Below are 27,958 nucleotides of genomic sequence, written 5' to 3'. Positions count from 1 at the left end.
TGCTTACGTTTCCATGGAAACCGAGCGTCAATACCGGGTAGCAGCGTGTCGTGAGAGTCCGGAAATCGTCATCGGAGTTCAGACACGCGTGGATAACCATAACTGTATTTAGGGCCTTGACCATAACCTCTAGCACGCACGTTGAGGTAGGACGGAAGGGCAGCTGCCACACCGCCGCACGGCTCTGAAGGTCCGAGTCTCAAGGGCACTCAGCGCCCCTTGGTTCCACGCCACGGCAAGTCATGCTAGTGTTCCGGCTCAAACAGAACAGGCTGAACGTCGGAGATCGATTTTTGGAGAAAGTTGCCAGTTGATGACAATAGTTGACTTCGTTTACGTTCGCTTACATCATATCGCCTTTATCAGTTTCCATCATTGGTTGTTCGGAAAATTTTACGTAACAGAGGTCCAACAACAGGGTATTATCTCCAGTAATCAGTTCTGATGTTTTGCAGTATGAACCATACCCACTAACATGCTGACTGCTGAGTATCGTCACATCCCCCAATGGCACACGGTCTGTTATTTGTTCGCGTGCACCAGCCGCCATCTGCCGAAACTGACGAACCGTCTCGTCCGCCGGTCTGGTATCTTCCATCCGGCGTAACTGCGCAGTTGTTTGTCCCCGACACTGACCTAGATAGGCCGGTCGGTGACCTTGGAGGGACAGGACGCGAGCGGGACGGGTCGGCTGCGGTCTCGGCACGGCCGGCTGAGGATAATGGAACGGCGCAGTTATCCTAGCCACATCGGCACCCCGGCGTAGCCAGTCGGCAGCGCACAAGCGAGCTCGGCTGGGTAAGACGGCAGCAAGAATGAACACAAACTTTGCGAATAAACAAAATGTCAGTGGGGTTCGTTATTGTCCAAAGCACAGAAAAATGCTTCCCGATATTATTGTATGGATGCTTCAGATACCTTTCGGTTAGAATTCAAATAATTATCAATGTAGTTCACCCACTCCCAATCCGGAAACCCCGTTCAACTTCTTCACCCGCCCCCCCCCCAAAAAAAAACAGCGCGTCAGTTTCGTTTTAAAACGTGCATTTCCTTGTACGGAGTGGCCTGCGTTTGGTGTCGGTGCACAGGCGAACAGCAGCTACTATCTCTATATTAGTCTGTGGCGGTGGGTGGTCGCGCCTTCAGACACAGAACTTGGACCATCTTTCTGAGAGCCGTTCAATCCGGCTTGTCGGCTCTGTTGGAGCCACATCACATCAATACACCACTGAAGATCAGAGGGCGCCGTACGGGTGGACGCGACCGGCGCTATACAGGGGCGAGACAGACCGTAGGGCGCCTTCCTGCCTCTCGCAGCAGGGCGGGGGCGCAGCCGCACGGCCCATCCCGCCGTTCATCTCCATCCAGATGTTAATGGGAATGTGCGGCGCGTCCGTGCGACTCGAGCGGCACAACGCGAGACGCCGCGGCGCGTCAGAAATGAGACATGACGAGTGTGAAAATTAAACATTTAATGGCTAGACCTAGTCAGCGGCGACTGCTCACCACCGGCTGCCCCCGCGGCTGCCGCCGAAACCTCCGCCCGAGCGACGGCCGCCGCCGCCTCCGTAGCGGCCTGAAATGGAGAGAGAGCGGGCGTTAGTTACCTACCGGCAAACTGAGGTGAGGAGGAAGGGAGAGAGGAAGGAGGGAAATAGAAAGGGAAGGAGTAGAAAGTAGATAGGGAACAGCGACTGTAGCCCAGCCCGTACCAGCCCCGCACTGTGATAGCACAAGGCCAGCGGTCGGGCCAGGCGAACGTTATCAGATTCCTGAATACGTCGGCTGTTAGATAGCTCAGCGGACGTGAGAATGACGAATCTGTTTTACACGATTCAGGGCCACGAACATACTACGAACCTAAATAGAACCGCAGCTGAATCGATATCGGAGACCTTACCATTTCAGATTGATCTATGAAACACCAACGCGGTTCAGCTTGCCGGAAACATGCGCCAAGCCGTTTTCTCAAACGAAATACCATTGAAATACCTCGCCAATAAATAACGCGTCTATACTCACTGCGTCCGCCGCCGTAGGCGCGGCTCGAGTTCTGCAGGTCGACCAGTTTCGGGTTGACCACCTGGTTGGCCTCTCGCAGCACAGAGACCAGATCGCGCGCCTTGGCCGCGTTCTCCGGCGTGAAGAACGTGTAGGCGGTGCCGCTGTTGTTGCTACGGCCCGTACGGCCGATTCGGTGGATGTAGTCCTCAGAGTTGTTGGGGTAGTCGAAGTTGATGACGAATTTCACGTCGCTCACGTCTGGGGCACACGGGAGCGTTCGTTAGCGGTGGGTTGTTGTAGATGGGAGGTGGGGGTTGTTAGGAAGCGGTTGACGGTTACGGGGACCACCAAACGATAGTTTATAGTTACGCTCGCAGCTGTCAGTTACCGTATCTCTCTCGCTCGGCGCCCCGGCACACGGGCCGCCGCCGGCGGCGTTCCCAAGGGAAAGTCTCCAGCTGACAGCTGCCACCGGCCGGCGGCGGCCCGGCGCTGCTACTCACGTGAGCCGTGCGCGCCCGCTCTCTCCCGCCTCCCTCGCGCTCTGCCTGGGCGTCCGACCGGCAGGGACAGAGGCCGCAGCTCCGGCGGCTGACGGCTCGGCCGCCGGCTGCACGCACCTCCAGCGCGGACCGCGGCACACGGCACAGCCGGCCGCGACCGCCGCCTCGGCGGCCAGTAGAGGCAGCAGCTCCCCGAATAATGTCCCGTGCCTTCCCAGAATAATCAGTGCACAATTCGTCCACCGAGTATCCAATGAAACCCACCACCAGAATTACAAAACAAACAGCAAATACCCGAAATCTACCCCTATTTTCCCTTCCACCCCATGCCATTCCTTCCCCAATTCCACTTCCTTCCCGCGACCCAGCTCCTTCTCCCATCTCCGCCATCCCTCTTCTCTCGTTCCCCTCCAGTCGGTCAGTCCGCCCAGATCTCCAGCGGGCGCGGAGGTTTGACCACCAGCTGCACTCCCGTCAAATGCCACTCTGTCTTCGGCCGGGGGCGCAGCCGTTTCTGCGCCCTCGGCGGGCCCAATTTCGAGCGGTGGCTGGGAGTAGTTAGCTGCTGAGCTGGCTAGGTCGCTCGGGCGCCGGTCAGCCGGTGACGGGCGCTGCAGAGGGCTGCGCCCCCGGCTCGCCTGTCCAGCCGGCCCGGTACCTACCGGCGGGTCGACAGTGCTGGGCCGGCGGGCGCCCAGAGCGCCTCCACGGCTACCGCTGCCAGTCTCTGCAACAAATCGCAGAGAGCGGCACGGCGGCCCGTCACGGGCGCGAGCCGAGCCGATCCGCCGGCCCGCCCACACCACAACCACACAGAGCACACACGCACACGGCACGGAATGCAGCAACATGCGCCGCCGCCACCGCCCGCAGAGGCAGCGGCGGCGGCGCTACAGAGCTCGAGGCACCAGTGACATTGAAATGAGTCTCTCCAGGCGTGTCTACGTTTCCCAGCAGCACACCCGACTAGAGACGCGGCCGCGCCGGCGCCGAGGCGCCCGCGGCGGCGGTGCCCGGCTCCGTGCCGCCTCCCCAGACTGAAGCAGAGTGCGCGGTGTCTGTCGGTCGCGGCGCCGTCCGCCGACCTCTGGCTTTCTCCCCGACTGACCGACCTGAGGGACGACCCGCCGGCCGTCCCCTTCTACCGCTGGACGGATGGATGACTGGTGCTCCGGCTGGTGGGCGGTCGCCCGGCCGCCGTCTCACTCACCCAGACCGCGCGCGGCCACATCAGTGGCGACGAGGATGGGCGAGCGGCCGCTGCGGAACTCCCGTAGCACCCAGTCGCGCTCCTGTTGTGACTTGTCGCCGTGGATGCACATGCCCGGCCATCCCTCGCGGCGCATCTGGCGGGTCAGCTCGTCCGAGCCGCGCTTCGTCTCGGTGAAGATGATGGTCTTGTTCTCCTTCTCGGCCATGATTTCTTCCAGCAGGCGGAACAGTCTGGGGAAGGACAGTGAGAAATGGGTTAGAACTAGACCGTACCACCAGGTAACTGACCTCCCTGCAGACTTGTTATCGTTGGCGCGCAATAACATTACGTAATCTCTGCGCAGTTACGAAACATCCGACAAGCGGGTCGAAATACATACGAAACTCCGTAGATCAAACGCACTGTAGAAGCAAAACCGGATAGCGGCAGCTGGCGTGTTCTATAAAAAGAATACCAAACAGCAACCGTTACCCCCCCCCCCCCTCCCCGTCCCTGAAGCCAGACTAGTGCAGTTAATCGATACCGATCGATACCGTCGCTCCCCAGCTGTTCCCAGCGTCCCCTCCCGTGCCCGGACCGCGGCGGTATCGTGTCCGCAGTACGGACTCTGTGGCGCTCCGCGGTGACCCGGCGCGCGGTGGCCGGCACGCCGGGTGTCTAGCGGCGCCGGACGGTCGTTTGCGAGCCACTTAGCACCGGCCGGCCATACATGTGTCGCCGACCGGTGACTCTAGCGCTCGGAATAAAAAGCATATCGCATGACTAGAAAAAACTAACACTGAAGATACCTAGCCTATGCGCGCTAACAGATGACATGTCTAGGAATTACTTCACTCAATGACCCAAAGACGCGTTTTCCTGAGACTCCCCAGTGATGACTTACTTCTGGAACTTCTCGTGGCTCTCACAGACGTCGACGATCTGCAGGATGTTGTGGTTGGCCGACAGGTCCAGAGAGCCCACATTCAGCTGGGTGTAGTCGGTCAGGAACTCCTCCGCCAGACGACGAACCTGCCGCAGAACATGACGACAAAGTCGTTAGAGACAAGGACCTCAAGATTCATGAGCTAAAGAGATAAGCTGACTTCACGCGTCAAACAACGGACAGTTAGTCAAACACGAAAGTCGCTACTGGCAGCTATCAATTTAGTTGCTATTAGTGACTGTGTCCCGGGCATGAATCAAGTCTGATAACACTTTTCAGCCTGGGATCTACCGGGACTTAGTGCTGTCGCCACGGTTGATTAGGATTACCGGTCTAGAGCGACCGTCTCCTTGCCCAACCATGGCCAGAGGCGACAATATCATGACACCAATGTCTAGCAAAATTATACTTTAAGACAGTACCAACTCACCTCCTTGGGCCAGGTGGCACTCCACATGAGCGTCTGCCTGTCGGGCCGGATCTGCTCCACAATCTTCCTGATCTGCGGCTCGAAACCCATGTCCAGCATCCGGTCAGCCTCGTCGAGCACCAGGTAGGTGCAGCGACGCAGGTTGGTCTTGCCCATCTCCAGAAAGTCAATCAGCCGGCCGGGCGTGGCGATGCAGATCTCCACACCTCGCTCCAGATCCCGGAGCTGGGCGCCCTTGGGTGCTCCTCCGTACACACAGGTATGCCTCAGTTTGGAGGAGCGGCCGAACTCGTTGGCCACCTCGGAGATCTGTTGGGCCAGTTCACGGGTGGGAGCCAGGATGAGCGCGATGGGGCCGTCGCCAGGACGCAGGTAGTCCTGGTGGTTGATGTGGATGATGGCGGGCAGCATGTAGCCGAGTGTTTTGCCAGAGCCGGTCTGGGCGATGCCGACCATGTCGCGGCCGGACAGGGCGATCGGCCAGCCCTGCGCCTGGATAGGAGTCGGGTTCTGGAAACCGTTCTTCCTGGAAACGGGAAACGGTCGGCGTGAGGTAAATACGCAAACCGGTTATAAGAAAAATAGGGACGTCCAGTCATCACTCTTCCTCGTAGATGACCGGATAATTTTGCCAGCTAGCTTACAATACTATCAAATACCAGGAACATGAAGGTGACACTACTGTGCAGTGTAAAGATTAGACTGTGCCCAGTGCATGAATCAGGTCTGATAGCTGCACAGCCTGGGATCGTATTGGATCAACATGATGTCGCCACGGTTGATTAGGATTACCGGTCTAGCGCGACAGACTCCTTGCCCAACCATGGCCAGAGGACGGCACATCCACATTAGCTGACAGTGCACTATAACTGCACTTTAAAACTCCAGGCCTTCCCCCTCCTTTCATGTCTTTCAAGTCTGTCTTGCACCCCAGAAGGCTAAGAACTATCAACCCACGCCAACTCACTTGATGGTGCTGAGGATGTAGTCCGGCATGGTGCAGTCGCTGAACTCCAGCATCGGTGAGGGCACGGACGAACCGCGCACCGTCACCTCTTTGCTGGCGCGGTAGGCCTCGATCTCAGACTGGCTGCGGGCCTGCACCTGAGGCAGCGGCTGGTAAAAGTCCTTCTGAATGGGCGTCAGCTTGATGGACGACCAGTCGGGGCGGCGCAGGTTGCCGCCCGGCTGGCTGCTCTTCATGCCCATGCGGCCGCCGCCGAACCCGCCGCCGTAACTGCCGTAGCTGCTGCCGTACCTGCCGGAGAAGGGGGACGGTAAGGGCCCCGGCGCTGGTCGGTGGAGTGGAGATGGGGTGTGGATGATTTGGAAAGCTGTAGACAATGGTAGTTTCATGAAGTGAAGGGGATACGTAGATCGTTTGTTCATTGGGGCTTTAGGGCGCGCCGACTATAAGGTCATTTTGCGCCCATGGATATGTAGACCAAATACTTCTTGATGGCCAACAAGGTAAGTCAAAAAACTCAAATGGACTTGATGTGGTAAGGCAAAATGAGGTCATATTTCCCGAATCAAAAATTAACTGTGCTAGTTTTTTTCATCAATAAAACTTAAAAGGGCTTATTACTGGTGGAAAGGTGAATAGAAATTATGTATAAGCAATTACCACTTGATGCAAATTTCTCATGGATGTCTTTGTTTGCAGTAACTTACAATAATTTCTGCATTCAGGAACCATACTGGACTATTGCATGGTAGTTATAGCATCAATAAAGCATTTGATATACGACAGGTGGTACGGAATTACTGCGGACGAACACCGCTATAATTGCGGGATTTTCTTTGCTTGTGATTTAAGTGTTAGCACCCCTGGCTACTGGCCAATGCTGGGGAACATCAAACATTTCCCAAGCTCTGTTGTCAACTTTGCTTTTTATACTGTACGTGTTTGTTATAAAATTGCATGTTGTTTCCTACTCATATTGTGGCTAGCGAGTACATTACTTTTATCAATCAACGGCTCTCTTGAGCCAGCCTGGGGCGGCCCGCCCCCAGCTATCCGGACTTGTATTGCCTGGAGCTTATCAGCACCGTAATTCTAGTCTTTGAAGTGCCCAAGATTCACATAAGACATTAACCCCTATGTGGGCCTGATGAAATACGGGCTCTTGATGAAATAAAGGGCACCCCCAGTAGATTAGATGCTGTAGAACCGGAGCTAAGAGCTAGCGTACGGCCACCAAAAACCTGTCAATCTTAAACCATCACAGCATCAAAGAAGAGACTTCCACAGTAAGCTGGAGCTGCCATAGCCAGCACTGTGGTCAAGAACGACGGTGTTTCTAGTCCGTAACACTTATCTCCGATCGGAGACATTTCCCGGCTGGAGACGCTGGTTGGGATTTGAAAGGTGCGACCGCAGCAATTTACACTGAAATGATGCTTGTTTGTTTGTTTGTTGGAGGTTAGGGGCGCACCGACTGCCAGGTCATTTAGCGCCCATCCAGTGAAATGATGGTAATATGACACTGCTTGAACAGTGTTGAGGAGCTCGTTGATTGTCAGCCATTCAAACACAATCCTTGTCATTGAATTTGCCAATACATCCACATGCCAATACATGCCAGTGGATGTACATGCCAATACATCCACTGCAGCTGAAATAACAATTTTTGGTCTTCCTTCACATTGCCATTAGACTGAAAACTGTAGTTCACTTCTCCAACAATGCTTTCAAAGGCTTGACATGAATTAGACATAACTCCATGAATTGCAATACATTACTTTTCCAATACCAAATATCTTGCTTTTCTGCTCATTAAAAGCCATAAATGAACCATTTGATCAAGGCTAATAAATAATTTATGTTTCAAGTGAAAAGCAAGGACAACCACCAATATTTTTCATACTGCAATGATGTTCCTCTATCATTTTCTATTTGATTTCCTATCTCTACTGTTCCACCATTTTTAAAAGTAATTAAAAGACAATTACAATGGTGACAACAAGCATGGCAGCCAACTCATCTTCATCAGAAGAGGAGGAGGCGCCTCTTGAGTAAAGGGTCTTATTACTCGAAAGGGTATCTAATGACCTTTACTTAAGGTAAATACTTAAGGTAAGGTAAATACAATAGATGTTAGTCTAGCATTGACAAATTTCAAATGTTATTTACTTTGTCTTGCACAGCATGGAGACAAGTTTCCCCTCAAGTGACACATTTTGAAGTATTCTTCCCATTTGTAAGCCTCTCCTGTGAAGAGACAAATTTACAATGAGACCCTATCCTTTCAAATGAAAATCCTCTAGACATAAATATACAATTTATTTTTAAATATTTCCATTAGCATTTTTCTGTTTCCAATATTGACAAATTTTTAACAGTATTTTTGCAGTACTGCCACTCTTTCCATGCAACTTGTGTCCTTGGTTTAAGGCTTATGCATACACCTCCACCTTCCTCATGTAAAAATAAAAAACTTGAAAAATTTATACTTGAATTCAATCATAAGAATTTTCAAAAAGGAAAAAAGTGATAATACAGAGCCAGAGGCCAGAGGGGAGTTAGCAATTAGCACAGCAGTGTGATAAATCAATACGAAAGTTATACTTACATAGTGAGTTCCTTAGGTGTCTGAAGTTTCTTGGAATAATAGTTCTCTTTTCACTTGTTGATCTGAAAAGAATAAGATACCTTCAGCATTTGACAAAGATGACCTAACGATAATGAGATAAAATGTCTTTAACATGTCAATATCACTACAAATCAAATACTGACTACCTTTTTACTCATGCAGTTTAATGTGGTGCAACTATGGTGACCTTGAGTGCCAGAATAAGCACCTAAGGTGTCTAACGGCAGCCTGGTAGTTGATGTCCGAACAACTTAGCACCCAAATGCTACTGTTCTCAATTGGGTGACTCTGTGCTCGTTTGTGAAAGAGAACAATTGAAAAAAAATATTGTGTATTACATAGATGACCTTCACAAAATAGCCATTCCTAGTTCAAGTCTGATAAGGATATCAGGAAATTATCATTCTGAGGTCATTCCACCAGAAACACTTCTCGAGAGGCCGTTCTTTATGAACTTATTCATTACTGCCCGAAAAAGTTCAATCAAATTACGCACCAGCACCAGTCGGGCACACTGTGGTATTTCCGATCCATTTATGGAAACGTTTCCATTTTTGGAACAATGTTCCAAAAATGGATACGCCGTTTCCAAAAATAGAAATGGTCTGTTCCATACATGGAGACGCTGTGTGCATCGCTACCTTTAAAGCAAACTGGGCATTGATTGGTGCAATTTGGCATGCGCAGGATGCCACCAATCGACAGCCAGCATTCTAGTTTATGTTCCTGTTCTCCGACTTTCCGATCAGAAAACCGAAAGTTGACGAACGAGGCGATGCTTATAACATGTTGACGTGATAAAAAATTCACATGTTTTTCTGATCGAAAATAATAACGTTTATGAATGTTTTGAACAAAAACTAACGTTTTTAACAGACTACTGAAAGACTGGCCCATTGATTGGAACAACCACATCACCGGGAACTTCAGTTTTTCATTCATTTTCACGCTGCATTTTCCGGTGCACCAGCGGCCTGGTGGTCGTCAATCTGTGATTAAATCGCATGAAAGTTGTTGCAAAGCCCCATTTGGAGACTTGAGTGGGCATTTTATGATATTTCAAATGTGCTGAATATGATGGCAGGCTCGGATCAACGTAAATCTCCGTGCAAATACGTAAAAAGCAGGATGGAAATAAGGTCTGCACCGTCGTCACACCAAATGCCGTTGTATTCTGACGGTGAATCTATTCATTCTAGCTCATGTGTAACATTGATATCAATTTTATATATTGAAATGATATCTACGCTTTATGTATTGCCCACTTTGGACCACATCTGTCCAGTAGTTTCTGGGAAATCTTAGTTTTAGTTGACTTTTGAATGCGCTAAAGTTGCGGCGCGTAATGTATTATTATCGAACCCGATGTCCAAGGTAACTGCCGAGAGCCGAGATGCTAAACCAGTCCCAAAACATCAAATTTTTAGTTGCATGTGAATTTTAAAAACACATTTAAGCTAAGTTTGCACACATTTGAACTTCAGCGTTTCTATTTTTGGAACATCGGCGTTTCCATTTTTGGAAACTAAGTCTCCATAAATGGATACGATTCAGGAGCATTTTAAAGACGTGAATTTGAATGCATACGACAGCTTTCCATGCAAGAAGACAAGTGCTTTTGGTGTATCTGAGCTTGTTCTACGCGAAACAGTTGTTATACATCAAATCCAGCCACCCTTGGCAAGAAAATATGTGCGGAGATGTTAGCGTTTCTATTTATGGAACGAGCGTTTCCATTTTTGGAACAGAAGAGTAGTCAAAATTGGAAACGTTTCCAATAATAGAAACGTCTCCATAAATGAATCGGAGATACCACAGTGCGCCCGACTGGCACGCGGCGAAAGCGCCAGTGCGTGTAGACATCTTAAATCGAAGAATACTTACCTGGAGAACGTTTCGTGGTGCTCGGGTACTTGTTCAGTCGAACTTTATAAAACAGAACCAATTGTGTCACAATTCAACGATTACTTATTGGTTAAATTGAAAATGCAAGGCACCCGGAGTCTGACAACCTTCCCTGCGGAGGAACTCACCGGAAAGACCGTATCGCCGTAGAGCACCATATAACAAAATTTAGGAAGGCCTGTTCTTGATTTTATTTTGTCTGTCATAGTCTAATTTAGGGTCTAATTTATTTTGAAAAACAATTTATTTTATCTGCAAATAACAAATAAGTGAAAACTTCCATTGTGTCAAAACAAAAAATGAAAATAAATCAATGACAGCACTATCATACCCGGAAACACATCCACGGGGTGTATGCTAAGGAATATAGTGTTTATATTTTTGTCCCAATATTATGCATTCAGAATCTTTTTCACTTTCAGACGTTGTATAATTGTTGCATATCTCTCGAAGTATTGAAATAGATGCATCTAATTCTATTAGACGTTGAAAGTGCATTGTAGGGTCCATTCGTCATAGCGGACGTCACGTTCCCAGAACGTGATCAGAGCGTCAAGGTTATTACGTAATGGTCAAAATTGGTGTGCTTGAGCATAGTAGATAACGAATGTTAATGCATCCTATTCTCACTTTCATCATTTACATAAGCATGAATCCCTGGGGCCTGCAGGGCAACGGCAGGGGTAGAGATCTGTCAAAATGTCGGGGGGGGGGGGGGTCCAGGCCGGGCAGATGGAGGCGGCCTGGATGCAGTACCATTGACTTACATAGCAGTAATTCGTTTTCAGGGGGGTCCCGGGACGTTCAGCAGCTGGGCGCCCAACTGTCCAGTGCGCGCGTGGCGGAGGAACCGGGAGCGGACGCGGCGAGCACCGCTGTCAACACGGTGAGGACGCCTCAGCCACGACGCGGGCCCTGTTTCCGGTGCGGGTCGACCGGACATTGGCAGCGCGACTGTCCAGCGGCCGGAACCGTGCCGCGTGCACGCGACAGCCACCGTGCGCGCGACAGCCACCGTCCGGCTGGCCAAGCGGCCAGCGGCGGGCGCGTAGGAACGACCGGCGCACGAGGTCAGGCTGGCACGCCGGACAGGAAGAGCAGTGACGGCCCGGTCAGGCAGCGGCGGTGCTTTAAGTGTGGCTCCACCGGGCACCTGAAGGCGGCATGTCCGCAGCGGCGGGTGCGGCTGGTGGCTGCGGAGGAGGAGCAGACGGACGGCGACGGCGACGCGTGGCTGGTGAACACAGTCGAAGCCAGCGCCGCGGAGCCGAAAATGAAGACGGTGACGGTGAACGGCCAGCAGCTGGCCATGGTCGTGGACACGGGGAGCCCGGTGTCGCTGGTGAGCGCGGAGACAGCGCGGCAGCTGGGACTTCTGCAGCTGCTGGACCCATGTGACCTGCGCCTGACCTCGTTCACAGGTCAGGTCATTCCCTTGAGAGGGGAGGTGCTGGTCAGCGTCACGGCGTCGGACAGATCCGCGACCCGTCTGCGGCTGGTGGTGACCGGTTTTGGGCCCCACCGCCCGCTGATGGGACGCGAGTGGCTGCAGGCGCTTGATCTGATGACGTCACCGGCTCGGGTATGCCGCGTGCAGCCGGCGCGGACGCTCGAAGGCGTGCTGGAGAGGCACTCGGCGGTCTTCAACGAGGAGCTGGGACGCATCCCGATCAAGGTGGGACTGCGGCTGAAGTCGGACGCCAAGCCGGTGTACCGACGGGCGCGTCCGGTGCCGTTCGCCCTGCAGGAGGCGGTGGACCGCGAACTGGACCGGTGGGAGGAGCAGGGCGTGGCAGAGAAGGTGCCACCAGGGAGCGGCTGGGGGACACCGCTGGTGGTCATCCCGACGCGGAATGGCGTCCGCATCTGCGCAGACTACAGGCTGACTGTCAACCCTCAGCTGGAGCAGACCAAGTACCCGATGCGAACAGCAGATGAGCTGTTCTCCGGCGTCCGGGGGAAACGGTTTGCAAAGCTGGACTGCAGGAGCGCCTATCTGCAGGTGGAATTGGACGAGAACAGCAAGAATGCTACCACGGTGACGACACACAGAGGCGATTACAGGATGAACAGACTGCCGTATGGCATCTCTGTCTGTGGGGCACTGTACCAGTCCGTGATGGATCAGATCACGGCGGGACTGCCCGGCACTGTCAGCTACATGGACGATGTGCTGGTGTGGGCTGACACGGAGGAGGAGCTGCTGGAACGGCTGGACGCGACCCTGACTAGGATGGAGGAGAACGGCATCCGCCTGAGGCGAGAGAAGTGCAGCTTCAATGTGCCGGAGGTGACCTACCTCGGGTGGCGTCTGTCGGCGGACGCGCTCCGTCCGCTGGCAGGGAAGACGGAGTCGATCCTGCAGGCGCCAGACCCGGTGAACCAGCAGGCGCTGAAGTCGCTGATCGGCACGGTGAGCTACTATCAGCGGATCCTGCCGGGACTGGCTACCGTACTGACACCTCTGTATGCGCTGCTAAAGAAAGGAGTGAAGTGGCAGTGGACGGAGCAGTGCGCGGCGGCAGTGAAGAAGGTGAAGACAATGCTGTCATCAGCCCCAGTGCTGGTGCGGTTCGATCCTGACCGACCGGTGCGGCTGGTGACGGACGCCAGTGAGACGGGACTCGGCGCGGTACTGATGCAGGTGACGGCTGATGGACTGGAGAAGCCGGTACAGTACGCGTCTCGTACTCTAACGCAGACTGAGCGGAAGTACGCGCAGGTAGAGAAGGAAGCTGCGGCCGTGTCATTCGGAATACGGCGCTTCCACCAGTACCTGATGGGCAGGCGGTTCACCCTGGTAGTGGACAACCGCACGCTGTCGCGGATCGTCAGCCCGGACAGGGATCTGCCCACCCTCGCGGCAGCTCGTATGCAGCGGTACGCGCTTCAGCTGGCGGCGTATCAGTATGAAGTGGAGCTGCGGCGCTCCGGAGACATGAGAGCGGCGGACACGCTGTCCCGTCTGCCGGTGAGCAGTCCGGCGGAGGAGCGGGAGGCGGCGGAGGAAGAGGCTGAGTACGGCGGAGGAGGCGTCATGTTCGTCGTGCAGGAGCAGGGACCATGCCTCTCGGCCAGGGCCATCGCAGCGGCCACGCGCACGGATCCGGTGCTGGGTCGCGTACTGGCTGCGGTGCGGTCCGGCTGGCCGGGGACGGTGGACGCCGAGCTGACGCCGTACAAGCATAGAGCGGACGAGCTGTCGACGGACGCCGACTGTGTGCTCTGGGGCGGCCGTGTGGTGGTGCCGAGGGCTTTGCAAGATCGTGTGAAGCAGCAGCTACACGAGGGGCACAGCGGCTGCACAAAGATGAAGCAACTTGCCCGTCGGTTTGTCTGGTGGCCGGGGCTGGACGCTGAACTGGAGGCGCTCGCTCGGGGCTGTCCAGCCTGCGAGTCGAAGCGAGCGGCGCCGCCGCACGAGGAGCGGCACCCCTGGGAACCCGCTCAAGGACCCTGGCAGCGGGTGCATGCCGATTTTGCCGGACCTCTGAAGGGCACCTGGTTCCTGGTGATGGTGGATAGTTTCTCCAAGTGGGCTGAAATGATCCCAATGAAGACGACCACGTCCGAGCGGACCGTAGCGGTGATGAGGACGGTTTTTGCTCGTCTCGGACTACCGCTGGTGCTGGTAACGGACAATGGCCCACAGTTCACGAGCCAGGAATTCGCCCAGTTCGCCAGCTCTAACGGGATCCGATATGTCAGAGTGGCGCCCCATCACCCATCGTCTAATGGGATGGCGGAGCGAACGGTCGGCTCGCTAAAAAACTCACTGAAGGCGACTCTGGCAGCAGACGACAGCGGAGGCATGGAACTGGCGCTCGCCCGAGTTCTGATGGCGTACAGGACCACACCGCATGCCAGCACGGGACGGACCCCAGCGGAGGTGCTGTTGGGCCGTAACATCCGCACGCGGCTGAATCTGCTCGTTCCGACCGCCGAGGACGCGCTGCGGGACAGCGCGGAGCGACAGCAGACGGCAGCCGGTGGACGCGCCAGAGCGTTTGCGGTCGGCGCCGACGTCTGGGTTCGCTGCTACTCCGGGCCACAGAAGTGGGTGCGCGGTCGGATCGTCACACGCACTGGGCCCGTTTCCTACGAAGTCGACGTCGGTAGAGGCGGGTTGTGGTCACGGCACTGTGATCAGCTGTTGTCGGCCGCCGCTGACAGCACGGCGCCTGCCGAGGACCGCGGCAGAGCGGACGCGGCAGCACTCGCGTCCGATCGCTACTGGCCGCCCTCCGTCGGTCGAGACGGAGGGGAGGGCAGCGGCGTCAGCAGCAGCGGCGCGATCAGCCGGAGCAACGGTGCTTCTCAGCCGGAGCGGGCTCGCGTGATCGGCGCTGGAGCGGAGCGGCCTTCCGGCACAGCAGCCGAGAGGCCGGCGGGAGCCGCAGCGTCGGACTCAGCTGAGGCCAGAGCTGCAGCGGGCACGGACGGCGCCGCAGCCGGGGGGTCAGCCGGCGCCGGGGCGGCACACTGAACCGGTGCCGCGCCCGCAGCGGACAGCGCCGGTGGGTCCCGGGACGGAACGGCGGCAGAGGAGCCCAGCCGCGGACCGACCCGAGATGGGACGACAGCAGAGCGCGCGGCGCTGAACGAGTCGGCCGCGGCGCGGCCTGGGGTGACGGCGGGACCAGCGGGTCGAGCGGAGCGCCACGCTGAGTTAACTGTGCCGCGTCACTCGACGCGCCGAGCGGCTCCACCGAGGCGCTACATTGAAGAACTGTAACGTGTGTTCGATTCGATTCGATTCTCGATTGTTCGATTCGCGTCTTTGTTCGATTCGCGTCTTTCTGTCCTGTCCTGTTAGACTGGAGACCGCCGGAGATCACGCGTTCATTGTGTTTATGTTTCATAATCATATCTTTGGCGGTTAGATCGGTGTTGGTGATCTAGTGACGGGGGGTGAGGTGTGGTGTCGTGATACTGGCCCTCCCCCCCCCGGAAGCGGAGCTGAGCGCGCCCTTGCGGCGCCCAGCCGCCGCCGATCAGCCGGCTGGCCTTGAAAGTCAGTCGCCGGCCGCCGGCCGCGGAAGCGGGTGTGCGAGTACGACCACGCGTTGATAGAATACAGACTGCCCGTTGAGTCCCTAGTGAAGTGTGATGTATTATCCCCGAACGTGGAGTCTGGACATAGCTAACACACGGCACAACACGAGCGCCCACGGACACGTCACGCCATGGTCGTCACTCTCAGCCAACTGCTAGTCAGCTGGCCGTTCCAGAGGCTCTCAACGCTGGTAGAGCGGCTACGGTACAACACCCTCCGCCCCTATAACATAACATGAACATTTAAACCAACGAAAATAGCTGTTAGCAAACATTTAGACAAACGAAGCTAGCTGCTAGCACTTCCTGGCTAAAACAAACGCCGGCTTGGCATGGACAGCTCCCGCCAGCTCTACCGGTATCTGATCGGCACGTTTATGGTCCGTTTTGACCGGCGCAGAGGCTCGGTCGGCTCAGGCCGCTCGTTTTGAGCCGCTCCGGCCTCCGCCTCGTGCTCTGGCTCGTTCTCTCTCTCCTCCTCCTCTCCTCTCTCTCCCTGCTCCGGCTCGTTCGCACTGTCCTCCTCCTCTCCTCTCTCTTCCTGTCCTCCCTCTCCTCTCCCGCCGTCTCGGAGGTAGCCCCCACCGGGTGGGTGCTGACGCTCCCGCGAGAAAGATGCGGGATTCGCCGGGAGCTGATACTGCTGCTGTTGTGCTGCTGCCGGTTCTGTCGCCTGCTGCTGTGCTTGGCCGGCGGCGGGGAGCAGCTGGTCGGCGTGGCGCGCCCCCACGGCCCCACCGACGTCCACCTGATACGATACGGGGCCCGTGACGCCGATCACCTGGCCGCGTCGCCAGCACTGAGGTCCAGCATACGTCCGCGCCCACACGGCCTGACCGACCTGAAACTCGCGCGGGCGTCCCCCGGCCGCTTCTCTCTGGTCCTGCTGGCTGTCCGTTACGTCACGAATGATGCTGGGGTGCAGACGGTCCAGCCTGGTGCGGATCGGGCGTCCGAACATTACCTCCGCCGGCGGCCGACCTGTGACCGCGTGTGGAGCTGTCCGGTACGCGATCAGCACCTTCTGCACACGTTGATGCAGCGAGCCGCCGTCCCGTGCGGTCGCTCGGAGCCCGCTCTTCAACACACCGACAGCTCGCTCGGCCGCGCCGTTACTGGCTGGGTGGTACGGCGCCGTGCGGATGTGCCGAACGCCGTTGTTGGAGAGGAAGATCCCAAACTCCGTCGACGTGAACTGAGGTCCGTTATCGGTTACGACTTGGTCTGGGATTCCGAATCGCGCAAACAGCTCCCTGAGCTCCTCAACGGTCCGCCCGGCGGACGTCGTTGTCATGATGATGGCCTCCACCCACTTGGTGTGACTATCGCACACCACCAGGGCTGGGAAATCTCTCATACTTTCATACCCCAGTAGGTAGCAGATATCGCTTTATTGTTCCATCAATTGTAGCAAAATCAACATTTCTCTCTTCCGTACATCATAAAGAAAAATACAATAATAACATCAAAATTCGCACATTTTTTAAATAGAGGTAGCACCAGTCAGTGATCTCGTCGGCGAATAAGAACAAAACATCTGTAAGACCAACACAAGTTCAAAACGTCAGCTTTGTGCTCCATTTTATGACGAATCTGGCGGCTCTTTGTAGCAGTTTCCATTGTAGCGATCACTAATTCTTCATTCTCTGAGTCGTGTAGCTAAAGGTATCTGCTACGCCTTTTTATGCGCTATCTATCTTATGAATATTGCAAAAAGGAATTTCATTATTTGTAAAATATTCCAATGACATATTTACAAAACAAAACAAGTTGTCTTAAAAACGGCATTGTTCAATGATCAATAAAAATACGAAAAGAATCAACTCATTTTGCCCATGGCAGCTCTAAAAAGCCATCTTTTATGAAACAGGGTCCTGCAACGTCTTTAATCCTTTTTGATGACGTCATACACAATTTCATTCAGTTTCTTATGTATTTTCTGTTGAAATCATACTTATTTGAACAAAATTAGGATTTTGAGAGACTAGTTAACATTTTTTGTATGTTTTATTAAGAACTCTTAACAAAAATATACAAATTACATCATTGCTGTTTGCGTATTTTGTTGATGCATTGTTTCTGGCGCATTACAGACAATTCTAGTTGTCGTTTCGCGTGTGTAGCTTGATGAGCGGTCCTGGCTGTTTTTGCATTATTTCAGCTATTTTAGCTTTCATTTTGCCTCTATTTTAGGGAAGTGGGATATTCCAGGCCTAATTTCAAGCGTTGTAATGACAACTGTCCCTATAGCGGCGTGCAGTACACAGTTAAAGAGCAAGGTAGCCGCCCAGCACGCAAAGCAAGATGTGAAGATATAGGGAGATAGGTACCTATGATCGAATTTGCGCAGGTGAGATCTGGTTGAAATATTAATCAAGTAACGCCCAGAAAAGAATTTTTTATTTACTTCTTTACATGTTCAATTATTGTATTAACTCTAAACCTTAATTGGTGGCAACTGGCAACTTTTGTACAGCGGGTTCGGCATGCACAATGATTGTAAATTGTTGACCAGACTGAGCAGCCAAATCAACCTGATTTCTTTCAAATACTTCCTGCCTGAGTAGGCTGATACCATCTGAATCCTGAAGTTGCTAGAATGCTGATAGGAAAATTCTATGGCTCACTGGAGCTTCCTGGTGCTCACAGGTGGTGCTGTAACAGACGTAACTTGCCCTGAGAAAGCCCTACAGCACCTTAGTTTGATATTTGTATGCTTTTTCGAAACCTGAGTACTTACAAAGATTAAGAAATAAGAAAAAGAACATTCACAGGGGGCATAAGCAAAACACTATCTGTTTTTGTTCGTGCAACCAACTAAATAAAAACATTTAAAGCTCAATTTGAGAATAGATAGAAAATGAAAGTGGAAAGCTCTGTCCAGAATTTTGATTAACTTTTGAAATCATTTTCTCTAGCAGAAATGATGTGAGGAACATTTGTGGCAATGTAGCTAATAAGAGTTCCTCGTAATATCTGGTATGTAGCAGATTCAGCATTTTTCCCAGCCCTGCACACCACCATCAGGTACTTGTTTTCCACCGGCCCCGCGAAATCGACATGGATTCGCTGCCACGGCCCTGACGTGGGCTCCCACGGGTGGAGTGTCGCTCGGGGTGGAGCGCCGCGCTTCTCAGCGCATGAGTGGCAGCCCCGTGCCATGGCCTCCAGGTCGGCATCGAGACCGGGCCACCACAGGTACCGCCTCGCCAGCTGTTTCATTTTGGACCCACCAAGGTGTCCAGTGTGTAGCTCCTGTAGCACCCGCTCTCTGAGTCTCTGGGGTATCACCGCCCGTCCGCCCCAGAGGAGCACACCCCGGTCGGTGGACAGCTCCGTCTCGCGCTGTCTGTAGGGGGCCAGCTCCGGCTCCGTCACTGATGGCCATCCGTGTCGGACATGCGACAGTACCCTGGCCAGCAGTGGGTCACGTCGGGTGCCGATTTCGAGCTCGCGGGCCGTCAGCGGCGGGCCCGCACCGTCCATAAACATCAGGTGGCAGTCCAGGCCGCTGGTGTCCGCCTCTGCTGCCGTCTGCTCCTGCTCGCTATCCGGCAGCGCCATCCGAGACAGACTGTCAGCGAGAGCCATGTCTGCCGTTTTGCGCAGTTCCACGTCATACTGGTACGCCGCCAACTCCATGGCGATCCTCTGAAGACGTGCCGCTGAGAGGCCGGGCAGGTCGCGCTCGGGGCTGAGTATCCGTGACAGAGCCCTGTTGTCCACGGTGAGTGTGAATCTCCTCCCGAACAGGAATCGATGGAACCGTCTGAGTCCATACTGCACACCGGTCGCTTCCTTCTCAACCTGTGCGTAGCGCCTCTCAGTCGGTGTCAGCGTTCTCGACGCAAACATGATTGGTCGCTCCGTGCCGTCGGGCATCTGATGCAGAAGGGTCGCGCCGACCCCCGTGGAGCTGGCGTCCGTGACCAGCTTCAGCGGCAGGCTGGGGTCGTACCTAACCAGCACGCGCCCGCTGGCCAGCAGCCGCTTCACTGTAGCGACCGCAGCCGAGCACTGCGGCGTCCACCGCCACGGTGTGCCGCGCTTGAGCAGAGCGTACAGAGGCGCGAGCGTCGTGGCGAGCCCCGGCAGGAGGCGGCTGTAGTAGTTCACCGATCCCAGTAGGGATCGGAGCTGCTGTACGTCTCGCGGCTCCGGCGCGTCCAGGAGCGCCGTTGTGCCGTCCTCCTCCGGTCTGATGCTGTCTGCAGTGATCTTCCACCCCAGGAACGATACTTCCCTGGCCAGGAACACGCACTTGGACCGCTCCAGTCTCAGCCCGTTGCGTTCCATTCGATCCAGCGCCCGATCCAGGCGCCTCAGCAGCTCCTGTTCGCTGTCGGCTGCGATCAAGCAGTCGTCCATGTAGCACAAGCAGCCGTCCAGTCCCTCCGCAGCGGACCGATCGAGGAGGCTACAGCGGACCGATCGAGGAGGCTTCAGCGGACCGATCGAGGGGGCTGAGCGGACCGATCGAGGGGGCTGAGCGGACCGATCAAGGGTACTCAGCGGACCGATCGAGGAGGCTCTCAACGCTGGTAGAGCGGCTACGGTACAACACCTAGTGTCGCACTGGGTTCGCGAGCGGACGACCGAGGCCGCCACTGAGACGAAGGAGTGGCGACAGAACACTCACCCCCCGACCCCCCTTGATCTCCACCTCTGGGCAACGGCATACTACGGGCCCGAGAACCAGCTCCAGATGTCGCTCTTGTAGGCTCAGAGACACTTGCATTCGCCAATGATGATCAATGGAAGATAGGATATGAAAGTGCCTCTTCACATTGAGTAGGTTTCACTGGACACCAGCAGCATTTTGACATGTCAATGATTCGCGCGTAATCGCCATCATCACCAGTGGCCGGTGGCCCTCCCTCGTTTCCCATTTCCCTCCTCATCCCGACTACAGCGCCCTCAGCTGCCCATAACCGCTGATTCAGTGTTTGACCGCAAGGTGAAAGCACCGTTCAGGACATTTCCATTGACGTCAACCACAAACGCCAAGGCCCTCTAACCACTAACGCCTTGTGCACCGTGTGGCGTACCGTAAAGTGGGGCTATTTGAGACAGTGGGGCTATTTGAGACGGTATTTAAAATCGCTATAAAATGAAGATCGTTTGATTTGTGTGATATTTTTGCTCAGGGAGGTGTGGAATCGAGCAGTAAATCGCCTGAGCAAAAAATTAAGCATAAATTTTAAGTGGTTTTTATTTTATAGCAATTTTAAATACTGTCTCAAATAGCCCCACCTTACGGTATGCACTGCAGTGGTATGCATTTATACGTGAGGAATGGGTTACGCCCGAGGTTTTATTTCCACCGTGGATGCCTGCCTGCGTGGATGCACTGCACTTACGACCGCGAACGAGTAATTCTTGACATATCAATGTCTCACACTAGTTTCACGGGCTAACGTTCGAGAAAACACCAAATGAGCGATAACAATCGTACACTTGATGGATACACTATATTCATATTTGCATGCAGTATTACACATAACAACACCCTCCATGGATGATTACCTATTTACCTTAGCTGGACGGCGCGTAGTCACCAAATATCTTCACCGCGGGTACAAAACGCGGCAGAAACATTTAGCTCAGACAAATAGCTCATGCTTTATGCGAGGGTAACAAGTCTTCAAGCGGCGAGGATATTATGTAAGCCATGTTCTCTAGTTAACTACGTTTAAAAATACAAATCTTGTGACTCATTATGACGGTAAGATTTAGTTTCAGACATACATATATGGTTCGATCATCGATGAACCTCAATAGCTATATAATGCCACGGTAGTTAGTGTCTTTGAAAGCGGTAGGTACTGTTGATCCAGAGCACTATACAAAACACAGCAAGGTCACAAGCCTTGTAACTGAAATGTTCTTAACCACACACCCACACAAGCATATAAACATGCAACACATCACAACCCGCGATTTCGCCCCGTAGCCCATATCAAAACCTAATGGCACTCGAAAACTTTGTACAAGCACTGTTCGAGACAGGGAACGAGCGTTTGAACAGCCCGATTCAGAGGTTCACCAATTCACAACGCACGCTATACACAACATACACCCAGAATATCATAACTTCACAGCAGGTGCAGCATTTACGGACACAAGATTGAGAGACGAACGTTCATTGGCCGGAGGCATGTCACCGACTCGCTCATTGGTGGAGCGAGCTCCCCCGGCTCTCCGATTGGACGATAGTGCGCCGACCTTCTGAGGCGGCGGCCGTGATTGGTCACCGATGCATCTCGGGGCTCGCTGATTGGCTGCCATGGGACACCTCATGGCGATAGCTCCGCCCACTGACCCGGACAGACGCATTCATGGGCTTAGGTTCAAGCTTGGGGAAGACTAAACGCAACCGGGTCGCATCCATAGCTTTAGCCGCTGCTAAGCGGGCGGCACATTAAGAGCTCTGGGACGGTTGCATGACACAATCCACATTTCAGATCTGATAGATTGTAAGCTGGACATGATCTCCACATATAGAAAACACAGTCGAGTGTGTATCTCACTCCGCACTGTTAGCGTTCAGCCACAGGCAGCTTTTTACATCATTATTATGAGCGTGTTGTGTGCCCCGCACTGTCATTTGCCGGCGCCCAATCCTGGGCAGTTTCACATCTTCTGACCTATCGTTTGACTTGCAGTCTTCGTATTTAACCTCCTCCAGTCCAGCTATGTAGTTCTTCGTCTTATTATGACCCGTTAACCGTATGTAACTGTCTCTTTCTCCCAGAGTCCAGCCATTGCCAGTCGTGAGTTGATCATGTCAGTTGTGACATGTACGCCACAGCCACACCATTTCACATCTCTAGAATATGTCCAACCAAGAGCAGAGTTTCACGCAACACCATGTCCCTCACAGTCTCACATATTCCGCTTGGTCTCAGATCTGACGGGTCTAAGATCTTATCAACCTTAGAGATTCCTGATCAGTCTGGGATTTTCTGGTCGGTCTCAGATCTGATCATAGGCTGCGTCGGCCCGGCGACAGGTAACACAGTAGGTCACTCCGTCCTGTAGGAAGAAAAACATCCGGTCAAATATCAATGCCGGATACTCTTATGTAAAGTGCGTCCTAGACGCGGGCCAGCATTTATGTCTAAATCAGACGGCTAAACAGATGGCTGAAACGAATCAGTGACACGTATTCTATGGGTGATATCGACCTTCGTGATGTTCATCATTTTTCCTTTCCTTTCTTCTAAAGAACGTATCTTCAACCAGGGCTGCGGAGCAGACATGTGCATGGATCCGAGAAAATGGATCTGGGATCTGATCCCACGGATCCGACGGGATCATAGATCCAGCTCTGTAATTTATCGAGAGATCCGCAGGGATCACAGATCAGAGTCTCATTTTTTGCTTGAGATCCAGTGAGATCATAGATCCTCACTTATTTTTTTGTCAACACATACCTATATCAAAAAAAAAAAACTTGTTTCAACTCACAAACGTACTGTTTTAGTGATTTTATGTGATCGCACGTCATAATTCATAGTTCTGTGTCACTTATTGGCATAGAAACCCTTTAAAACATAGTTTCAAATGTGGTGCATGGGGAGAATCTGCTTGAGATCCAGTGAGATCATAGATCCTCACTTATTTTTTGTCAACACATATATAAAAAAAACTTGTTTCAACTCACAAACGTTCTGTTTTAGTGATTTTATGTGATCGCACGTCATAATCCATAGTTCTGTGTCACTTATTGGCATAGAAACCCTTTAAAACATAGTTTCAAATGTGGTGCATGGTGGGATCCACTCAGATCATAGATCCATGTTCTTAATTTATCGTCAGATCATATGAGATCATATATCCAAGATGTATTTTTCACGCCGGATCCGGTGGGATCATAGATCCTAACCTGTACTTTGCTTCGAGATCCATTGAGATCATAGATCCATCACTCGGATCCATGCACATGTCTACTGCGGAGTCGATGGATTTTAGAGTGACTTCGACTTCTACTCCGAATCCGGCTTCAAAAATCAACTCCGATTCTGACTCCAACTCCGACTCCGACTTCGGACGGTTCTAATAAAATCCATATCATGATATTGAGGTTCATAATGGAAATGTTTTATCTTGCCTGAAACGATCCCTTGTGCGTTTCAAGGCTTTGCGTTGCAAAATTGCATCAACCCGCGCCCTGCTGGGGGGGGGGGGGGTGTGTTTGAACACCCCCCCCTGTGGTTTTTCGCGATTATCTCAAAAACGGCGGCGCGGAGCGCCGCCGTTTTTGGTACACCTTATCATACATCAATTCTACACATGTTGTGAAAATTTCAGACCAAGGTAATTCAAGGTCAGGTCACCAGGTCACTTGAAGTGACCTCGCCTCATAAAAAGTTTCAAGGTCTGTCATAGCTACACCGAGTGACCGATCGCTTTGAAACTTTCAGCGATTGCTAAGAGCAATAGCATGTATGTACAAAATGTATATCTCAGAATTTTGATATCGATGACCTAAGGTCAGGTCAATTTCGCGACCTCCCCATTATAAGTCAATGGGAGAAAATTGAAATTCGCCTCTTTTGGACGAAAGACATTATAAACACTCCCAAACACTGAATTACAAGTGGTTTAGACACATTGAACATGAAAATAGTGTCCGTGACCCCTGTTTATGCCCTGAGGTCATCTTAGGTGACCTCAGGGCACAGCACAGCACCGACCGCCACCCCAGGCCACCGTGACAACGAGGAAATGGTCGCAGCTCGACTCTGCTGAGCTCAACGGAAGGCTGTCGGACGTCGACTGGACTCCACTTTTCGCATCTGAGGACCCGGCTGTGCAGTGGGAGTACTTTGTGTCATGTGCGACTGGTGTGCTTGACGAACTAGCACCAGTTCGCAGTGTAAAAATTCGCAACCCTGCCGCGCCTCCGGTCAGTGACACCACTAAAGCCGTCATGGCGGAGCGCCGGGCTGCACTTCGTGACGGTGACCGTGAGCTCTACAAACAGCTGAACCGACAGGTGCGCAGCAGCATACTGAGGGACAGCAGGAGCGCGATCCGTGATCGGCTGCGGGATGGCGGTCCGTCCTCCGTGTGGCGCAGTGTGAGGCCCATCGTAGCCGGGAAAAGGGACGGGGCGGTGAGCCCAGCGGACGTCGATGTGGACGCCTTGAACCGCTACTTTGTGGGCCTTGGACCACGCACTGTTGCACAGGTCGACGGATCGGGGCCGGACGTTCCGGTCAGGCTACCGCGTGTATCCACTTCGGCGTTCGCGCTGCGCACAATCGGCCTTGGCGAGCTGCGATGCGTTTTGTCCCGCATGAAGAGCTCCACAGCTACTGGTATCGACGGCTTATGCGTTAAGTTCGTTAAAATGTGTTTTCCTTCTATTGGGTCATGTCTGTTGCGTATGGTTAACACTAGCCTGCGCACGGGAATCGTGCCCGACTCGTGGAAGGTGTCGATCATTCACCCCGTGCCAAAGAGCGGTGCTTCATCTGACCTGTCCAACTTTAGGCCCATCTCAATTGTTCCAACCATCGCAAAAATCGTTGAAAGGGTGGTGCAGGAACAGCTGTCATGTTACTTCAACGACAACCAATTGTTTAATGTAAATCAACATGGGTTTCGCGCGCATCATTCCACCGAGACGGCTCTTTTATGCCTAACCGACAAAGTACATCAAGCCATGGACGTGGGGGACATATCGTTGCTTGTGATGCTTGACTTGTCAAAGTGCTTCGATGTTGTTGATCATGCCCGGCTTTTGGACAAACTGCGGCTGTATGGTGTTTGTACTCGGTGGTTTGAGAGCTACCTGTCAAACCACCGTCAGCAGGTAGCGCTGACGTCCCGCACCGCCGGCCGCCGCCTGCCTCGCGCGCTGGTCAACCCGCTAGGCACGTACCAGGGATCCGCCCTCGGGCCTCTGTTGTATAGCATTTACAGTAATGACATGCCACTGTACGTCGAGGATGCCAATTCCAACATCATTCAGTACGCTGATGATACACAGGTTTTAGTCACAGGTCCAAAGCATACGATGCCGCTCAACATTTCGAATATGGAGCGCAGTTTAGCTGCTCTTTCATGGTGGTTTCGAAAGAACGCCATGAAGCTCAATGCCAGCAAAACTCAACTTATTGTTTTCGGCTCTCGTCCTAACCTTAGACTCCTGCCGCCGGTAACGGTAACAATTGACGACACTTTGATCAGAGAGAGCCCAACAGCCAAGAACTTGGGCGTCATTTTCGACCGACATCTGTCATTTGATAGCCATATTGATCAATGTGGTGCGAAAGTGTTCGGGTATTCTGCTGTCGCTGTGCCATGCCAAACATGGACTACCAGCTGAGGTGTTACCTCGACTCATAGACGGTCTCGTCATGTCCTCTATTCGCTACTGTGTATCGGTGTACGGGGCAACCAGCGGTCAGCTTGTCCAGAGAATTCAAAAGTGCATAAACTTTTGTGCCAGAGTCCTATCGGGCAAGCGCAAATACGACCATATCAGCGACACGCTGAGGTCTCTGGGCTGGCTGTCTGCTGGTCAACTCCATCAGTATTACACTCTGACGGCCTTGCGCAGGCTGTCTGACATGTCCGAACCCGAGGAGCTAGCTTCATTGTTTGTCAGAAACAGCGATGTGCACACGCGGACCACGAGGGCCAGAAACCAGCTCCATCTGCCGCGCATCCGGAACGAGTACGGGCGGAGGCGCTTTGTCTACAGGGCAGCTTCCCTCATGAACTCTCTTCCGTCCCATGTTTGTGATTGTCGCGGCAGTAGAAAGCAGTTTGGGGCTGCACTCAAACGCCACATGCTCTCCAATACCTGACTGTCCGATTTTTACACTGATGGTGTTGTGTTTGTGTGTTTGTGTGTGTGAAGTGTGTATGACAACCGTGCCAGCATTCTCAATTTAGTCGTCCCCTGTGTTCTATACTTGTATGACGAAAACATGTAATAGCCTCTTTATAGAGGATATGTTTGATATGTTCAATAATTAAATAAATAAATAGGTCACGAATGATACCTAACAGTTTTTCGCAAATAACTTTTGATAGAGGCATGCTAGAGCGATGAAAACGCCTTAGATGTGTTCAGCTCGACGATACGGATCGACTGATATGCAACATGACCCTTTCCGGTCAGGTCATGACCTTGACCTGAGGTCAAATTTTCAAGTTGACCTTTCAAGGTCAAGTTATAGTTCATTCGATGCGTCTTGACGAGAGGAACACGATGCCGGTAAAAGTAAGCTCGTAAAAGGCTTGGGTCAAAAGTTATTGCAGAAAAACTGTTTCCGAAAAAAATCGGCTATTTTTGCAGTTTTTGCCCCCCTGCAGGCAAAACCGTTGACGTTAGGTCAAATCTGAGAAAATTACTCAGAAAGGGCGTTAATAGGGCTATCGAAAGCGCTTTTCCGCGGCGCTGTAGCTCTATTGGTTCCCGAGTTATGCGTTGGCTTCTTGGAAATTGTCGACATTCGACCTGGAAATCGGCGAAATTTTGCCTTCAATGACCTCTGGTGACCTGACCTTTGACCTGACCAAAAAAATGACCTGACAAAAAATTGAAAAGTGATTTCCTCATTATTTTTGACGCTCTTTCGAACGCCGCCTCCCGCGTATCGCTACGTGGCCCAGGAGCCGAGTTAGAAGGGGGGGGGGGTGGTGTTCAAACACCCCCCCCCCCAGCAGGGCGTGGAAATCCAGGACCCCCAGCCGGGCGCGGGTTAAAATAGCATGCATAATTAAAAAGAAGGTTCTGCGGCATTCACCGTCTTCTGCTTCTTTCGCTGAAAACGTTATCCAAAACAGCAAAATGTCCTTTTTTCGACAAAATATAATTTCGAGCGCAGTAAGTCAATCAAACAGGTGCAGTGCATGACGCTGAGCCATGCAGCGTTAACTCTGACTCCGGAGTCGGAGTTGCTAAGATTTTGGCGACTCCGACTCCGGGCAGAACTGTCGACTCCGACCGACTCCGACTCCGACTCCGACTCCGACTCCGACTCCGCAGCCCTGTGACTTCAACTGACGCGTTTTGGGTGAAGATTGCGAGCAAGAAATCATAAAATTAAACCAAACCAGACTATGTACTGCAGGCAATAAGTATTATCGTATGTCATGCAAGTTCTGTATTAGGTTCCTTTGCTTTTTTCCTCTATCTACCCTTTCTCAATGTCGGCTCTTCTCCTCACATTCCTCCCTGTCTCCCGCATCCTGACTCTCCCCAACCCATTCTCTCACTCTCTCTCTCTCTCTCTCGCTCTCTCTCTCTCTCTCTCTCTCTCTCTCTCTCTCTCTCTCTCTCTCTCTCTCTCCAACTCCTCCCTG

At 52.9% G+C, this 27,958-nt stretch overlaps 3 protein-coding genes across 6 annotated transcripts in view; 1 reads left to right on the top strand and 2 right to left on the bottom strand.

The window, feature by feature from the left end:
• Nucleotides 1-1,027: 1,027 nt before the first annotated feature.
• LOC122393102 (probable ATP-dependent RNA helicase DDX17) lies at nucleotides 1,028-10,823 on the bottom strand. 3 transcript variants are annotated; one of them, XR_006258628.1, is made up of 9 exons: nucleotides 10,556-10,722; nucleotides 8,651-8,712; nucleotides 6,043-6,333; nucleotides 5,076-5,601; nucleotides 4,604-4,731; nucleotides 3,718-3,950; nucleotides 3,170-3,234; nucleotides 2,023-2,262; nucleotides 1,028-1,576 (listed from the first exon to the last, which is right to left on the bottom strand). XR_006258628.1 is itself a non-coding variant. In XM_043388738.1 (8 exons), coding segments are annotated over exons 2-8 (1,494 nt in total). In that variant the 5' UTR covers nucleotides 8,653-8,712; nucleotides 10,556-10,823; the 3' UTR covers nucleotides 1,028-1,502. The 3 variants fall into 3 exon arrangements, 1 of the variants encoding a protein (XP_043244673.1); XR_006258627.1 differs by having other exon boundaries at nucleotides 2,023-3,234; XM_043388738.1 differs by lacking the exon at nucleotides 3,170-3,234 and having other exon boundaries at nucleotides 10,556-10,823.
• Nucleotides 10,037-14,415, top strand: LOC122393085 (uncharacterized protein K02A2.6-like). Its single transcript, XM_043388712.1, has 3 exons — nucleotides 10,037-10,045; nucleotides 11,751-14,156; nucleotides 14,371-14,415. Exons 1-3 carry the CDS (start codon nucleotides 10,037-10,039, stop codon nucleotides 14,413-14,415), a joined length of 2,460 nt encoding a protein of 819 aa, XP_043244647.1.
• Nucleotides 14,416-21,085: 6,670 nt separating this feature from the next.
• Nucleotides 21,086-27,958, bottom strand: part of LOC122393101 (cation-dependent mannose-6-phosphate receptor-like) — an 11,500-nt gene continuing 4,627 nt past the window's right edge. For both annotated transcript variants that reach the window (XM_043388735.1, XM_043388737.1), the window contains exon 7: nucleotides 21,086-22,666. In XM_043388735.1, coding sequence (XP_043244670.1) covers nucleotides 22,607-22,666 — 60 coding nt within the window. In that variant the 3' untranslated portion in view covers nucleotides 21,086-22,606. The remainder of the gene's footprint in view (nucleotides 22,667-27,958) is intronic.

The sequence above is a fragment of the Amphibalanus amphitrite genome, unplaced genomic scaffold (genome assembly GCF_019059575.1).
Source record: "Amphibalanus amphitrite isolate SeventyFive unplaced genomic scaffold, NRLGWU_Aamphi_draft 000515F_arrow, whole genome shotgun sequence".
NCBI classification, from domain to species: Eukaryota; Metazoa; Arthropoda; class Thecostraca; order Balanomorpha; family Balanidae; genus Amphibalanus; species Amphibalanus amphitrite.
The sequence above is the reverse complement of the archived record's forward strand: the minus strand, read 5'-3'. Positions and strand labels throughout refer to the sequence as shown.

What these genes read in the sequence shown, in the direction of transcription:
- LOC122393085 (XM_043388712.1), top strand. An exon ending in CGACCACGTCCGAGCGGACC is followed by an intron (nt 14,157 to 14,370) that starts GTAGCGGTGATG and finishes CGACTCTGGCAG; the next exon opens with CAGACGACAGCGGAGGCATG.
- LOC122393102 (XM_043388738.1), bottom strand. An exon ending in TACATCCTCAGCACCATCAA is followed by an intron (nt 5,602 to 6,042) that starts GTGAGTTGGCGT and finishes TCCCGTTTCCAG; the next exon opens with GAAGAACGGTTTCCAGAACC. An exon ending in CGCCTACGGCGGCGGACGCA is followed by an intron (nt 1,577 to 2,022) that starts GTGAGTATAGAC and finishes TCTCCATTTCAG; the next exon opens with GCCGCTACGGAGGCGGCGGC.